Source organism: Morus notabilis, unplaced genomic scaffold (genome assembly GCF_000414095.1).
Source record: "Morus notabilis unplaced genomic scaffold, ASM41409v2 Scaffold48, whole genome shotgun sequence".
In the NCBI taxonomy this organism is placed as follows: Eukaryota; Viridiplantae; Streptophyta; class Magnoliopsida; order Rosales; family Moraceae; genus Morus; species Morus notabilis.
Window position 1 is genome coordinate 309,195 of NW_010367947.1, and position 18,382 is coordinate 327,576.

The 18,382-nt window shown below is 37.5% G+C and overlaps 1 protein-coding gene across 1 annotated transcript; it reads right to left on the bottom strand.

Annotated features, from left to right (window-relative positions):
- Positions 1 to 15,656: 15,656 nt before the first annotated feature.
- On the bottom strand, positions 15,657 to 16,830 carry LOC21412706 (probable acetyltransferase NATA1-like). The gene is given in 1 exon segment (XM_024175939.1): positions 15,657 to 16,830. A coding segment is annotated over 1 exon segment (723 nt). The 5' UTR covers positions 16,666 to 16,830; the 3' UTR covers positions 15,657 to 15,942.
- Between the last annotated feature and the right edge of the window lie 1,552 nt (positions 16,831 to 18,382).

Below are 18,382 nucleotides of genomic sequence, written 5' to 3' on the forward strand. Positions count from 1 at the left end.
TGTTGAATCCCATGGGGTCATAACCTGTAACTCTCACAAATGACAGTGAAACCTACGTAACGCCCCACTCGATGGAATCCAACACTTGTAAGAGCCCTCAATTCTAATCCTGTGAGATTGAATATCTTTTTTCTTCTAACATAGATTATGTATCTAAAACTAGAGTTACGGGACAACTAAACATTTTAATCTATAGACCGATCTATGCAAGCTTTTAGTTTAAGGATTATAAACATTTTGGCCAAATTAAAAGGGAGGAGATGAGTGAGCATATTCTAATCGCCAAGCAATTCACTTAAATGTGTGTTTGGAAGGGAGATTCGTGTCATGATTCGAATCATAGTTCGTGACTCGTTATAGTATTTTCTCTCACAAAAAATACACGTAAAACGAGATTAATTTTGAATCATGGTTTTAAATCCATAAACTAAGCATCCACTATGATCTCCACTTACACATCTATAGAACATATCTTATGCGAGTAGTAGAATTTTAACCCAATTAGTATAAATAGGAGTGCTTTGTAAAAAAAGAGAAAAGAATAGAAAAAATTAAGAATTTGTTTGTTTCATACATTTAAATTTAAAATTTTAATTCTACTACAGTATTTTTCTCTCATAAAAAATTTAAATAAAAAAATTCACATTGATAGTTCTCTCATAAAATTTAAATTTAAAACTAAAATTACTGATTTAAACACATAAATCGGGTAATAATACTACTCAGTGCTTACTAGTCGGGTCGAGGGGCAGGTCAAATCTAGAAGCTTCGACCAGTCTTTGGGTGACCCAATTCCCAAGTTCTTACGAATGCCATGTACTATTATTGCGCATAACCCACGCATGCTTTTGTCTTTCACAAATCACATTGACCAATAACCTTCGACTTGCGCGGCAAATCAATCACCAAAGACAAAATATGATGGGTGGTCCTAGTGGTAGTGGCATCTGGTCAGACTATTTTAGGCACCTCCATAAGCCCCGCATACAGCATTCATGTGTCATTCATTTGCTATTACTCAATCTAGAATTGAAACTAGCAAGGAAAATGACGGAGAAGTACATAACAAGAGCAACAATGAAAGTATTACGAGTTTTTAAGGGGTTGTTCTTTTAGAGTATAATTTGAGTGTAATTTTTGAGTTAAATTTTAGTTATAACTTGAGTTGAAGTTGTAACTTGAATAAAGTTGAGTAAAATTGAATAAAGTTAAAACTTAAAAGAATATAAATTTAAATAAAGTTGAAACTCAAGTTGTCTTTTTTTGAGTTTTTTAGAAAAAGAACATGCCATAAATTTCTATTCTTTTTCTTTGAAATTTTGAGTTTATTTTTTTATATTATAATCGTTCTCCTCTTAATTAGTATGTTTTGTATTTACCTCTAATGGAGGATCCTGCACATCAAAAAGTTTAAGCCTAAGATCCTTACTACGATCTCCATGACCATAAATACTTAAGTACCTGTAGCACTACGCTAAAAGTCATGGTGGACGCAGTGACTATAGAGTGATATAGATTATTGGTTTTATGATTTTTATAGCTCTCAGCTAGTAGTGGTATCAGAGCTTAAATGGTGGCTCAGCGACTTCACAAGAGTCTTGTGAAGGAGAAGATTGTGATATAAGGGATCAGAAGGAAGAAGAGTAAGAGGGGAAAACACATACACCATGGATTCTCATACTCATAAATCAACCCAACTCTTAGAACCAACTCGATTATCCTCGTCTATTACTATCCCTAGTTCTTGTAAAAAGTCTCGTGCCTCTAAAATAGTAAACTTGGTATAATATTCCTACATCCCTGAAACTGCTATAGTAGAATAGTCCGCCCTTCCTTTGTTAAGCTCATACAATGTTTTCAAAAGACACCGACGTACTATTAGACAGCTTATCTCCAATACTAGACCTACCGTTAAAGAATACGCTCAGTCCTCTAAATTTGATAAGTGTCTTATCCCTAGTACCTCTCAATAATACTACTTTGACCTTGAAATCCCAAAAGAGCTTGTTACCCAATGGCTTGCTGAAGACCATACTCATCTCCATTTCGGAGCAATTAGCCTTGTCTTAACCCTTCATGGCAGAAAAGGATTACTTGTCACTGTTCGTATGACACTTCTAGATACTAGGTATACAAAATACGAACATGCAGTAATAGGAACTACACTTTCTACACTCCATGCTGGTAGTATTCTATTAACATTTTTTTAAAATTTTAATATTCCACTAAAAGACCCACACCTGTCCACATGTCTCAAAGTCCAACTTCAAATCACTAGTGCAGAGCAAGTCTCATCTTCGTACATAGCTACACTCCATCATCAGCTCATTTATAGACTACAGAATCATGCACCTGGAAATCATACCCCAGACACTCTGTTCATCACAACAGAAAGGGAAAATCAGATCCCAACCATTGTACAGATTCCAAAGCAACTCTCCCGTGAAGAAATCATAAAGCTCATGCTCTTGGAATGGTTCACCAACTATGAGAAGCTACATCAGAATCATAAGCCCGTCCATACAGTTGATCCAACGTTCATCCGGTTTGAAAATGGTTAGGTTAAAACTGTCTTTAAACTACCCGAGGAAGGTCCCAGTACAACCTCGTCTATTATGATCAGATCAACATCTACAGAAGAAGAAATTTTGTTGCTTGCTTTACAGCAAATGAGTATAAGATTTTCACAAACAAAATTGATGGTCACTTCATATGGGATATTGATCCCTTTACGTGTGGCCCAGACTGTGACTACCAGATGGACCTTGAAGATGATCGTCTAAGTAGCAGAAGGAGGAAAAAGAAAGGAGCTTGCAGACCTCAGCCTCAGACAACCAGGAAACAGTATCACCCTGATGATCCAGATAGTCCCTGGGTTTTTAAGAAAAAACCTGGGAATTTACCCACATCAGGAACTATACCGTGCATGATGTTTTCATCATATGATCGAGATTTCTCAATTCTCGAAAGGCACGTGGACCAAACAACCAAAATGGTCTCTAGACCATATGTCCAGCCAACAGAGATGCAACCAGACGAGAGAACGAAGCCTCCAACTCAAGTAGAAGAAGTTTTAAACTGGCAAACTCAAAATGCTAGAGCACAAAACCAGGCCCTGCAGAAGATTGAAACAAAAGTTGACAAGGTTATAGCCCAGGCGAATCTTGCCGACAAAAAACTTGACAGCCTCAGTAATGATGTACGAAAGCTTTACGATAATCTCCAGTCAAAATTCAAGCGGTTAGACTCTGACCTAAGAAGCCTTATTAATCAAGGATACTTTGGTCCAAAATTTGACATCAATGAAGCAGAAATCCAAAAGTTAAAAGCTGAATTCAGGCAGATCGATAAAGATTTGGATAGAAGAGAAAGGAGAATGTTTGATCCACCTTTTTATCTACTTCCTCCGTTCGGTCCTTCACTCTTCCCTTCATACTCATATCCATCACAGCCTAACTATTCAAAAATATTCAAGATGACACATGAGATCTTCAGAGATCCAATATGGTCAAAGCCATCCACTTCAAAACCAACCGCTTCAACTAAGCCAACTTTTTCAAAATCAAAGACTACTAGAATGAGTCTCTCCTCAGAAGAAGATGAACCTGCTCCACAAAAGTCTAAACCCATAGTAGAAGACAAAAAGAAAACCCAAGAGTATCCTCCTGCTTGCATGGCTCTCTCTGCAAGAATAGAAACAACCTCAATCTCAGAATCAGACACAGAACCATCTGTGACATCAGACAATTCATCTGAAGTATAAACTAGCTCAAAAGAGTTTGAAAAAGCAACTACCATGGACATTACGCAATTGTTAATGGCTACTTCCACATGGTCTAATGATCAACAGATCCATGGAGAAATGAAAGAATCTATGCGAGAATGATCTCTCATAATTAAAGAACCAACTAATACCTAACAACAATCAAAGAATACGCTCTCTAAGCCAACAACTGGTCTCTGGTTTACTTTTGAATATGCCTCTCCAGATTAGTAGAAAGACAAAATCAATGAGTTTGGTGCATGATTAGATTTATAGATGACAAAACCCGAAGCAAAACTACAAGCTGTCATCAGGGAATTTGCCTCCAGATTCACCGGAACCCTCAGAGATTGGTTTCAAAGTCTTGAAGGATATAGACAACTTCAGTTCATCAAAGCAGACACTACAGCAGAAATTCTTGGACTCATAAACCAAGAGTTCATTGGGGATTACACTCTGATTGATAAGCAGATGTGCCATAAGTACTTTGAAATGAAATGATGTTCTTTAAAAAGGAAAGACATTGAATTTTATTATCAAATAATGTCTCGACATCCTCACTTCCTCAAGAGTTACAACCAGAATTACAAAGATCTCTCATTGCTACAAAAAGAGAATTAAAGGATGTCTCCATTGGAGAAATTCATCAACTAGCATTGACAGCCCTCAACAAACTCTGCAAAACACAATAACTATTTTCCTCTGTGATGAAAGAAAGATCCAAATTCAAAAAGGCATGTAGGAAACCCTATTTACAGATCAAATGTAAAGAAAATAAGTGTTCCTTCGATCCCTCAAGGAGTTCCCATGATGATCCATCAAGACGATCTCGCAGACCTAAAAAGTTGAATAAAAAATAATGAAGGAAATTCTTATTCTTCAGAAGGAAAAGACGTAACAGCCCAAAGTTAGACCATTGTTTCAGCTGTGGAGAAAAATGATATTATTCAAATAATTGTCCAAAGAAATCTGTCAAGTCAGCCATAATCATCCAACAACTAAAAGCCAACTCAACAAATCCTTATGAAGAAAATGCTGATCTGGAATCCCTGTTCTCCGAACAAGAAGAACCAGACATGGAAACCGTCTTTGCTATTCTAGATTCAGACGAGGATGATTTCAGCCTTGAAAAAGAAGAAGAGGAAGAAGTAAATTACCACATTCCAGTCTATAACATGAAGCAATGCTCCATAACTGTTCTAACTCTTCCCCTACCAAATGTTGAAGTCCAAGTCTTCACTTCAAAGTATGATAATCCAGTAAACTTGGTTGCCTACATGGATACTGGTACATGAAGAACAATGATGAACTCAAAAGTCCTCCCACGCGATTTTTAGATACCGCACATTGAATATTTTAAGGTTGCTGACGATCAAGTATTCAAAACAAAAACTGATTACCAAATCCAAAAACGGTATCAAGTTCTTCCCTAGATGTATCATATGGACAAGAATTTTTAGAAACTCATTACCAGATAAGATCTTCTTGTTGGAATAGACGTATATTGCCAAACAAAGAATCTTCCAATCCTTACGGCATGATTGAAGTATAAAAGGCAATTTAAACCTTATTCAACCATTCCCAAGATGTTTTCTATCAAGGAAGCACCAATTGATTATGAATAAATCAAAAACAAATTGCTGAAGTGTTGTGCTGACAGCCATGATCAATTCCAGCATCCCAACCCTTTGTGGAAGAATCAGAAGTTCTTCATACAGTTTCCTTTCAAGAAGAACGAAGACATCAACCCAACTAAGGCTAGTCATCCAGGAATGTCTTCATCAGACTTAGCCTTGGCTCGAGAAGAATGTGCACAACTCCTCAAACAATGATTGATTGAGCCCACGATGTCAGATTGGACTTGCCAGACATTCTATGTAGAAAAGAGATCATAACATGTCTGTGGAAAGAAAATGCTAGTTATTGATTACAAACCTTTGAACTTGTTTCTAAAAGATGATAAGTTTCCTATTCTGAGAACCAACTCCCGATTCACTAATCTGAAGGAAGCCCAGGTCTTCTCTAAGTTTGACCTTAAATGAGCATTCTGGCAATTAGGGGTTGATCTAAAAGACATGCCCAAAACAGCCTTCTGCATTCCAGATGCACAGTACTAATGGCATGTCTTGCCATTTAGACTCAAAACAGCCTCATCCTTGTTCCAGCGAACAATGGCCCAGATTTTTGAGCCCATTCTGTACTGATCTACATAGATGAAATCCTACTATTCTCAAAAGAAGCAGAAACCCACAAAATCTTACTGGACCAATTCCACCAGATTGTGGATCAGCATGGCATCATGCTCTTAGAAAAGAAAAGTCAGATATGACAAACTCAAGTTAAATTCTTAGGGATGCAAATATCTCAAGGAAAGTTTCAACCCGGTCCACACATAGCTTGAGAATTATTGACGTTTTCTGATAAGAACCTTACTATAAAGCAAATTCAACAGTTCTTGAGAATAGTCAATTATCTCATAAACTTTATTCCACGCGTGACTGAACACACTAGTCAGCTGTCTAAGATGCTGAAAAAGAATCCTTCTCATTGGGGGACAGAACAGATAGCTGCTGTCATCGCTTTAGAAAAGGTGGCACAGTCACCTCCACCTCTGAAGATTCCAAGAACAAGGAAAAGAGTCTTGCAGATAGATGCACATGACCATTATTGGGGGACCATTCACATAGAAAAAGATAAAGACAAGAAGCACTACTGTGGACTTGCCAGTGGCCAATTCAAAGAATCAAAAAAATACTATCACACCATCTATAAGGAGATTCTTGTGGTAAAATATAGAATTCAAAAACTCGACTTCCATCTTAGAGGATATAATTTTGAGGTCCGTATGAATAATTCATCTTTTCCTAAAGTCCTTGATTTTAAAAATAAAATCATTCATGATCCGCAATTACTCAGACTTAAAAATTGATTTGTAAGAGACGATTTTTCTGTCAACTATATAAAGGTCATCACAACCTTATTCCTGATTTCCTAACTCGACTAAAACCAGTCCAAGTTATCACCCCTTGTAAAACTTTCCTCTCATCCTCATGACTACCAATATTCACACACCACTGTGTTTTCCTGTGAAGTCAAACCATCGTTTTCCTCCTGGTTTAGATACTTCAACCACACCTGACCAAATCCAGTACCATGCCAAAACCCACCTCTTCTATTACCTAACCAATGTTTGCAACAGAACCAAGAATCCCCATGCCAAGTTCATGTACAATACGAAACAGTCATACCTTGCCATTTACCACCTTCGTCCTTTTAGTGAAATTACGGAAGATGATACTTGGTATCTATGGTGTCAAGCAACTCTTTACAACATCGCTCTAAATTGTCCACTTATGCATCTTCACTCACATCTTAATGACCCCAACAATGGAGGATAAACTCTGTGGCAGCTTCTGAAAATGTTCAATCCACTCATGTGGTAGAGAAATGAAGTTTTAAGACTCCTCCAGCGATACAGGGTCTAGACTTTCCTTTCAGTAGAAATACCACTAGGATACACTATATTCTTCCTACACCGGCCATACTTGCTCAACTCAGAAACACAGAGACTGTACACACAGCATGTGGTATACGCTTGGTACACCGGTTTTGATTATCTCAAATCACTTGAAGATATCACATATCACCTTGTTAAGGTTATGTGCAGAGAAAATGGACACCAGTCAAAGCCTGCTTTACAACGATATATCAGCTCTACAATAGCACCACCTACCGAGATCTATGGTCCATACAACATCTTCACTGTAAGTAACAATCGATATTTTGAAGAAGAAAATGTATTAGCCTCCACCTCGGCACCACCATTACTCCAGGACTCACAAAATCCAGAGAAATATGACCCAGGACAATTCTGAGATTCCCTGAACCCAGATTATGACTCCTCACCCAGCAAACAACAGCGACCATTGTACTACTAGGGACATAGCTCAATGGACTCTGACTCATCAGACTGGAGCTCTCACCTCAACTACTAGAAGACAAGACTGAGTCCTCTCCAGCTGTCATCTCTTGCTCGAGCCTCACAAAAAATCTTATCATGTATAAAGTTTGTTTATCCTTTTGTCTCACAAGTAAAATTATGTGCTGTCCACTTTGTCAAAAGTAATTTTCGTCTTTTGTAAAATAAATCAAAAGTTGAATAGTGTGAATCTTAGTGTGAATCTTATCCTGTCAGATAAGATTGGAGTCTTGTAAGTCTAGCCTCAGCTATATAAGGCGAGATTTTTCTCTTGAAGAGGCAGATGTCTTCAAACCAAAGAACTTTATAAAAAAGTTTGCTCAGAAATAATATCATGAGTTTCTAAATCATGTTCTTCCTCTTTGAAATTCTCAGTTCTCTTCTTTATATCATAATTGTTCTCCTCCTAACTAGTATACTATGTGCTTACCTCTAATTGAGGATCATGCACATAAGAAAGTTTAAACCTAAGATCCTTGCTACGATCTTCATGATCATAAATGCTTAAGTACCTGTAGCATTAAGCCAAAAGTCATGGTGGATGCAGTGACTATACAGTGATACAGATTCTTAGACTAGATCATCAGGGTGATACTGCCTCCTGGTTGCCTGAAGCTGAGGTCTGCAAGCTCCTTTCTTTTTTCCTCCTTCTGCTACTGGGACGATTATCTTCATCATCTTCAAGGTCCATCTAGCAGTTACAGTATGAGCCACACATAGAAGGATCAGTATCCCATATAAAGTGACCATTAATTTTGTCTGTGAAAATCTTAGACCCATCTGTTGTAAAGCAAGCAACAGAAATTTCTTCTTCTGTAGATACTGGTCTGATCATCATAGACAGGATTGTACTGAAACCTTCATCAGATAATTTAAAAACAGTTTTCACCTGTCTGTTTTCAAATCGGATGAACGTTGGATTAGCTGTATGGACAGGCTTATGATTCTGATGTAGCTTCTCATAGTTGGTGAACCATTCCGCGGACATGATCTTTATGATTTCTTCACGGGAGAATTGCTTTAGAATCTGCACAATGGTTGGGATCTCATTTTCTCTTTCTGCTGTGATGAGCAGAGTGTCTGGGGTATGACCTGGAACAGGGAGATCAAGTGCATAATTCTACAGTCTGTACATGAGTTGATGATATAGTGTAGCTATGTACAAAGATGAGACTTGTTCTACACCAGTGATTTGAAGTTGGACTTTGAGACATGTGGACATGTGTAGGTCTTTTAGTGAAAAATTAAAATTTAAGAAAAATGTTAATAGGATACTACCAACATGGAGTGTAGAAAGTATAATTCATATTACTGTATGTTCGTATTTTGTATACCTGGTATCTAGAAGTGTCAGATGAACAGTGACAGGTAATCCTTTTCTGTCATGAAGGGTTAGGACAAGCCTAATTGCTTCCAAATAAAGATAAGTACGACATTCAACAAGCCATTGTGTAACAAGCTCTTTTGAAAGTCAACGTACAGTTCTTGAAAGGTACTGGGGATAAGACACTTATCAAGTTTAGAGCACTGGACGTATTCTTTAACGGTAGGTTTAGTATTTGAGATAAGCTGTCTAATAATACATCGGTGTCTTTTGAAAACATTATACGAGCTTAGCAAATGAGGAACGGACTATTCTACTATAGCAGTTTCAGGAATGTAGGAATATTCTACTAAGTTTTCTATTTTAGAGGCAAGAGACTTTTTACAAGAACTAGGGATAGTAATGGATGAGGATAATCTAGCTGGTTCTAAGAGTTGAGTTGATTTATGAGTATGAGAATCCATGGTGTATGTGTTTCCCCTCTTACTCTTCTTCCTTCCGATCCCTTATATCACAATCTTCTCTTTCTTCACAAGACTCTTATGAAGTCGCCGAGCCACCATTTAGGCTATGATACCACTACTGGTCGAGAGCTCTAAAAACCATAAATCTAAGAATATATATCACTGTATAGCCACTGCATCCCTTATGACTTCTGGCTTAGTGCTATATGTACTTAAACATTTATGGTCATGGAGATCGTAGCAAGGATCTTAGGCTTAAACTTTCTGATGTGCAGGATCCTCTATTAGAGACAAGCATAGAATATACTAGTTAGGAGAACGATTATGATATAAAGAAAGAAACTGAGAATTTCAGAGAGAAAAAACATAAATTTAGAAACCCATGACATTATTTCTAAGCAAATTTTTTTACAAAATTCTCTAGTTTAAGGACCTCTGCCTCTTCAAGAGAAAAAACTCACCTTATATAGTTGAGGTTAGACTTACAAGACTCTAATCTTATCTGACATGATAAGATTCACATTAAAATTCACACTATTCAACTTTTGACTTATTTTACAAAAGACGAAAACTATTTTTGACAAAATGGATGGCACACTATTCCCCTTGTGAGACAAAAAGGATAAAGAAACTTTATACAAGATAAGATTTTTTGTGGTGCCCGAGCAAGAGATGACAGCTGAAGAGGACTTAGCCTTGTCTTCTAGTAGTTGAGGTGAGAGCTCCAGTCTGATGAGTCAGAGTCCATTGAGCTATGTCCCTGGTGGTACCATGGTCGCTGTCGTTTCCTGGTTGATGAGTCATAATCTGAGTCCTGAGAATCTTAGAATAGTGCTGGGTTATATTCCTCTGAATTTTGTGAGTCTTGGAGTAATGGTTGTGTCACGGTGAAAACTGATATATTTTCTTCTTCAAAATATTGACTATTACTTACAGTGAAGATGTTAGATGGACCATAAATCTTAATGGGTGGTGCTATTGCAGAATTGATACATGGTTATAAAGCAAGCTTTGGCTGTATGTACAGTCTATGTGTCTCTGAGTTAAGTAGGTATGGCCGGTGTAGGAAGAAGATGGTGTGTACTGGTGGGACTTCTATCCGAAGAGAAAGTCCAAACCCTGTATCGCTTGAGGAGTCTTGAAACTTCCTTTCTCCACCACATGAGTGGATTGAACATTTTCAGAAGCTGCCATAGAGTTGATCCTCTATTGTTGGAGTTATTGAGATGTGAGTGAAGATGCATGAGTGGACAATTTAGATCAATGTTGTAAAGAGCTGCTTGATAAAAAAATCGTATCTTGCAAACCAATCTTTAAGTCTGAGTAATTACGGATCATGAAGGATTTTATTTTTAAAATCAAGAACTTTAGAAAAAGATGAATTCTCCATACGGACCTCAAAATTATATCTTCTAAGATGGAAGTTGAATTTTTGCATTCCATACTTTACCGTAAGAATCTCCTTGTAGATGGTGTGATAGTGTTTTTTTTTATTCTTTGAACTGGCCACTGGCATGTCTACAGTAGTGTTTATTGTGTTTATCTTTTTCTATGAGAATGACCCTCCAATAATAGTCACGTGCATCTGTCTGCAAGACTCTTTTTCCTGTTCCTGAAATTTTCAGAGGTGGAGATGACTGAGCAATTTTTTTTAAAGCGATGACAGCGACTGTCTATTATGTCCCCCACTAAGAATGATTCTTTTTTAGCATCTTGGACAGCTAGCTAGTGTATTCACTTACGTGCAAAATAAAGTCTCTAAGATAATTGACTATTCTCAAGAACTGTTGAATTTACTTTATAGTAAGGTTCTTATCAGGAAACGTCAATAATTCTCGAGCTATGTGTAGGCCGGGTTGAAATTTTCCTTTGGATATTTGCATCCCTAAGAATTCAACTTGAGTTTGTCCTATCTGACTTTTCTTTTCTGAGAGCATGATGTCATGCTGATCCACAATTTGGTGGAATTTGTCTAGTAAGATTTTGGAAGCTTCAGCTTCTTTTGAGAATAGTAGGATGTCATCTATGTAGATTAAGGTACTATACAGAATGAGCTCAACAATCTGGGCTATTGTTCACTGGAACAGGGATGGGGCCGTTTTGAGTCCAAATGACAAGACACGCCATTGGTACTGTGCATCTGGAATGCAGAATGCTGTTTTGAACATGTCTTTTGGATCAATCCCTAATTGCCAGAATGCTCATTTGAGGTCACACTTAGAAAAGACCTGAGCTTCATTCAGATGAGTGAATAGGGAACTAGTTCTCGGAATAGAGAACTTATTATCTTTTAGGATAAGGTTGAAAGATTTGTAATCAATGACTAGTCTTTTCTTTATGCGGACCTGTTCTGATCTCTTTTCTACATAGAAGGTCTGACAAGCCCAATCTAACGTGGGCTCAATCAATCATTGTTTGAGGAGTTGTGCACATTCTTCTCGAAGCAATGCTAAGTCTGATGAAGACATTCAGGGATAAGTAGCCTTAGTTGGGTTGATGTCTTCATTCTTCTTGAAAGACAATTATATGAAGAACTTTTGATTCTTCCACAAAGGGTTGGGATGCTGGAACTAATCATGGCTGTCAGCACAACACTTCAGCAATTTGTTCTTGATTTATTCATAATCAATTGGTGCTTCATTGATAGAAAACATATTGGGAATGGTTGAATAAGGTTTAAATTACCTTTTATACTTCAATCATGTCGTAAGGATTTGAAGATTCTTTGTTTGGCAATATACGTCTATTCCAACAAGAAAATCTTATATGGTAATGAGTTTCTAAGAATTCTTGTCCATTTGATACATCCAGAGAATAACTTGATAACAATTTTAGATTTGGTAATCACTTTTATTTTGAATACTTGATCGTCAACAGCCTTGAAATATTTAATGTGTGGTATCCAAAAATCACGTAGGAGGACTTTTGGGTTCATCATTGTTCTTCCTGCACCAGTGTCCATGTAGTCAACCAAATTTACTAGATTATCATACTTTGAAGTAAAGACTTGGACTTCAAAATTTGGTAGGGAATGAGTTAGAACAGTTATGGAGCATTGCTTCATGTTGTCGACTGGAATGTGATAATCTATTTCTTCCTCGTCTGCTTCCTCAGGGCTGAAATCATCCTAATCTGATTCTGGAATAGCGAAAACGGTTTCCATGTCTGGTTCTTCTTGTTCAGAGAACAAAGATTCCAGATTAGCATCCTCTTCATCAGGATTTGTTGAGTTGGCTTGTAGTTGTTAGATGATTCTAATTGACTTGACAGATTTCTTTGGACAATTCTTTGAATAATGTTCTTTTTCTCCACAGCTGAAACAACGGCCTGACTTTGGGCTATTACGTCTTTTCCTTCTGAAGAATCGAAATTTCCTTATTTTTTATTAAACTTGAGACCGTCTTGAGGGATCATTATGGGAACTCCTTGAGGGACCGCAGAAACACTTATTTTCTTTGCATTTGATTTGTAAATAGGGTTTTCTACATGTCTTCTTGAATTTGGATCTTTCTTTCATCATAAAATAAAATAATTCTTATGTTTCACAGAGTTTGTTGAGAACTGCTAATGCTAGTTGATGAATTTATCTAATGGAGACATCATTTAATTCTCCTTTTGTAGCAATAAGAGACCTTTGTAATTCTTGTTGTAACTCTTGAAGAAGTGAGAATAGGTATCATTGACAAAGATTAGGATCATTGAATCTATTAAGTAGTATCATCAAGACATTCTTTGATAATAAAATTCAATGTCTTTCCTTTTAAAGAACAACATTTCATTTCAAAGTACTCCTGACGTATCTACTTATCAATCAGATTGTAATTCCCAATGAACTCTTGGTATATAAGTCTAAGAATTCCTGTTGCAGTGTCTACTTTGATAAACTAAAGTTGTCTGTATCTTCCAAGACTTTGAAACCAATCTCTGAGGATTCCGGTAAATCTGGAGGCAAATTTTCCGAGGACAGCTTGTAGTTTTGCTCCGGATTTTGTCATCTGTAAATCTATTCATGCACCAAACCCATTGATTCTGTATCTCCACTGATTTGGAGAGGCATTGTCAAAAGTAAACTAGAGACCAACTGTTGGCTTAGAGAACGTATTCTCTGATCGCTGTTGGGTATCAATTGGTTCTTTAATTATAGGAGGTGATTCTCTCATAGATTCTCTCATTTCTCCATGGGTCTGTTGATCATTAGACCCTGTGGAAGTAGCCATTAACAGTTGCGTAATGTCCATAGTGGTTGCTTCTTCAAACTTTTTTGAGCTGGTTTCTGCTTCAGATGAATTGTCTGATGTCACCGATGGTTCTGTGTCTGATTCTGAGATTGAGGTTGTTTCTATTCTTGCGGAGAGAGCCATGCAAGCAGGAGGATACTCTTGGGTTTTCCTTTTGTCTTCTGCTGCAGGTTTAGACTTTTGTAGAGCATGTTCATCTTCTTCTGAGTAGAGACTCATTCTAATAGTCTTTGTTTAAATAAGTTGGCTTATTTGAAGCAGTTGGTTTTGAAGTGGATGGCTTTAACCATATTGGATCTCCGAAGATCTTATTTGTCATCTTGAAGATTTTTGAATAGTTAGACTGAGATGGATATGAGTACGAAGGGAAGAGTGAAGGATCGAACGGAGAAAGTGGATAAGAAAGTGGATCAAACATTCTCCTTTCTCTTCTATCCAAATCTTCATCGATCTGCCTAAATTCAGCTTTTAGCTTTTGGATTTCTGCTTCCTTCCTGTCAAATTATAGACTAATGTATCCTTGATTAATGAGGCTTCTTAGGTCAGAATCTAACCGCTTGATTTTTGACTGGAGATTATTGTAGAGCCTTCGTACATCATTATTGAGGCTGTTAAGTTTTTTGTTGGCAAGATTCGCCTGGGCTATAACCTTGTCAACTTTTGTTTCAATCTTCTGCAGGGCCTGAGTCTGTGCTCTAGCATTCTGAGTTTGTCAGTTTAGAACTTCTTCTGCTTGAGTTGGAGGCTTCGTTCTCCCGTCTGGTTGCATCTCTGTTGGCTGGACATATAGTCTAGAGACCACTTTAGTTGTCTAGTCCACTTGCCTTTCGAGAACTGGAAAATCTCGATCATATGATGAAAACATCATGCACAGTGTAGTTCTTGATATGGGTGAATTCCCAAGTTTTTTTTTAAAAACCCAAGGACTATTTGGATCATCAGGGTGATACTGTCTCTTGGTTATGGGATCCATTAATGAGCCATAGTGTCATCTTCTTTTAAAGCTCTTGTTGTCAACCTGTATGTGAGTTTTGTGTATTCAGCATTCTTATTTTGTGTTTTATAAAAAAAATTGGTCGCCATTATGTTATTCCCCCATTGACCGGTTGTAAGTGCACACAAGTTCCTTTCGATAAAATACCTAGTGGAGTCCACTTATATACCATAGTATTACCTCCTCCTAAGAACCTTGTAGTCGATCTACACTTCTTTGTGTTTTTTTTTTTTCCAAAAAAAATGGCATTATTAAATTTAAATAAATAAATAAATAACTTAATGGATGAAGAATGGCATGTGAAGTAACCTATATTAAAAAAAAGGAAAAAAAACCAAACAAACCGGAACCTGGACTTGCGTTGCCAATAAAGCGAAGAGAGAGGATAATCTCTAAACTATTATAAACAATTTCGGGATTACAATTACGATGCTTATCCTACTAACAGTTCCGTATTATGCGTTCAATATCAATCACAAACACTCAAAGCCTTCCATTTTGACACATATTGCGACCATCAAAAACCCACATTTTCCTTTCAAAGAAGCACATTATGTTCTTACACCTATCCTTGGCCAATACAATACCTGGAAGGCTGGAGTTCAACTAAAAAATGGCATGGAAATCAACATGGAAAATGACAAAGAATGTGAAGGAAACATACATTTTTCTCTATTCAAGTTAAACTAAGCGGTCTTTTCTGCCCAATTCTCAGCATCGGGTTCGCACAAAGCCTTATAAGAACACTTCATTTTTAACTTCTTAGCTCTTCCTGGTAAGTTATAAATCACAGCCAAAAACAACCCACAACAAGCAAATCTAAAACTGAGTCAATCTTGAGCTCCCAAACAATGATAGTCGACTCTTAAGAGCTTTCATCGTCCAAAAATAGTTAACGACTCAAATTTAGTCCAAAAGCTCTAACATAACAAGTAAAAACTCGAACCATTATATAGCGAAAAAGGGCTTCTAGTGAAAAAATATATAGTAATATTATATTATCTTTAAAGGTTTAAGGCTACAAACAAACATTTCAGCCTTGAAAGCCTCCTCTCTCTTTCTCTCTCTAACAACAAACACAAGAGGAGAAATTTCATTTTCACCGCAAGACCAAACGCAAAATCTAAACAAACAAACAATAACAAATCCTAATTAGTCAATTAATTTCTTAATTAATTAACTAATTATTGTCACCATAAGCTTGGAGAGCCTCACCAGTGAGCCTGCAAATCCGCCATTCCTGCAAGATCTTCGCCCCCATTTCCTCATAAAACGTAATCGCATTCACATTCCAATCGAGCACCACCCACTCCACTCTGCCATATCCCATCTTCACGGCCTGCTTCGCCACCGCGCTCAGCAGCATCCTCCCGAGCCCTTTCCTCCGATAACACTCTCTCACGAACAGATCCTCCACGTAGAACCCCGGCTTCCCCAGAAACGTCGAGTAGTTCGGGAAGAAGAGAACGAAGCCGGCGACGATCGCGTCGCCGCCGTCGGATCGGGAGCTCTAAAAACGGAAGATCTCCGCCTCCAGATCGTCGATCGGGAGGTCGAGATTGAGGATCTGGACTCGGGGAGGGTAGAGAGGGTTGTTAGTGTTGGTGTTGGTGTGGAGGAATGGTTTGGGGGAGACCTCGAGGACGAAGACGGTGAAGGACTGGAAGGGAGGGGAGGTGAAGAGAGTGGAGGAGAGAGAGGCCTCGGTGGCGGAGAAGAGGTGGGTGAGGCGCTCGAAGACGGCCATCTGGTGGATGAGCTTGTGGATGTGGGGGACGTCGGAGGGGTTGGCGAGGCGGATGCGGGCGAAGAGAGGGTGACCGATCGGGGTGGAGTCGGCAGGTACGGTGGAGGCGGGTGTCGGAGCGGGTGTTGGCGGCGGCGGAGGGGCGGCGGCGGCCATTGTTGGGTTTGGGTTTTAGGGAGGCGAGAGAGAAGGAAAAGTGGTTTCTGGAATGTTAGAGAGAGAGAGAGAGAGAGAGAGGTGGCTAAGAGAGTGATGGAGGAACTGGAGACTACAGAGCGATGAAAATGGGCGGGGGAAAGGAAAGGGACATTTATATATGGATGGGGTTTTGTTTTGTTTTGTTTAGGACTGTTGTTGTCCTGAGAGCAGTGAGCATTGAAAAACGATCGGTCAGTAATAATAATGATAATAATAATAAAAGTTATTACTAGGCATTGTAATATGAGGACACGTTTAGTTTATAAATTAGAATCATGTTACGATATTTAGTTGATATTCAGTAAATTAAAAATATGAAAATAGTAAGAAATAAGTCAATATGAAAAGTTTAAGAAAGTATATAGGTCAATTTTTAGTTATAGAAATTAATAAGTTATAATTTATCAAGTTATGGTTCATAACTAGATAAGTTATTGATAAACTTATCAAGTTATGGTTCATAACCAGATACGTTATTAACAAACTTATCAAGTTATGGTTCATAACCAGATAAGTTATAGATGAAAACAGTAATTTGACATATTTATTAACTTAGGCAAACTATTAGCCTATTAATCTTAATGCATCTCAAGTCTTAACCTATTTCTCTCTTTCTCCTTTAAAAATAAGATACTAGGCATAAAAAATGTCAGGCCCATATTTAAGCTCCAACCAAATGCGACGTCGCTCCCCTGTGATGGCAAGAAAAGCACGAGCACTCTTCTCATTATTTGTTAGATCTACATACACTTTCATCTGAGACCTCAAACTCATACCATCAATTTTTTCGACCTCTTGAACAAGTAAGGGGTTGAACTTTTGTAATGAAACTCAGAAAAAGTTTAAACTTGAGTTACAATTTTATTTAAATTCATGTTCTTTTGTAAAATTTGAGTTTAAACTCGAGTTTAAACTCAAATTTGAACTCAAGTTTATGACTAAACTCGAGTTCAAGTTTCCCTTTCAACTCGAGTTCATAAACTCGAACTCAAGTTAATGAACAAGTATTTTTTCTATTCTTAAAAATGTCATAACTTTTTCGTTTTAATTCTTATTGAGATGGTTTTTTTTCTATGCATCCACAATGAAAAGACGAATAAAATTCCATCCATATACCCTATTAAAATTTTTCATCACCATTGAGTTTTTATTAAAATACTATCTAAATATAAATTTAAGTTTTGACCCACCCAAACACAAACTCAAAAAGATTCTCAATTCAAATAATAAGTCAAATGCGTACATCCAAACACAAACTCAAATTACAACTTTAACTCAAGTTATAACTCAAACTCAACTCAACATCATCACTCAAATCACTCTAACTCAAAAATGTAAAAGAACAACCCATAAGTGTTCCAACTCCAGGTCCACTCTGTTTGGGCCTCGTTCAGTTCACCGATTCGAATTTCAATTCGAACTGAAATGTAACTTTATGTGAGAGCTGTAGTAAAAAAGTTAAATGTGACTTTTTATAAGAGCTTTTAACTGTAGTAAAATTGAAGTTGAAAACTCGAATCGATAAAATGAACGAGACTTGATTTACACTCACCCAATGCTGTAGCCGAGAGTCTAACCCACTTCTGATGTATCGTAGTTCTTCAACAGCATTACGATTCCCGTGTTTTCTTCTTCTTCTTCTTTGTTTGTTTCTCGGATGCAGAGAGGTAGCTAC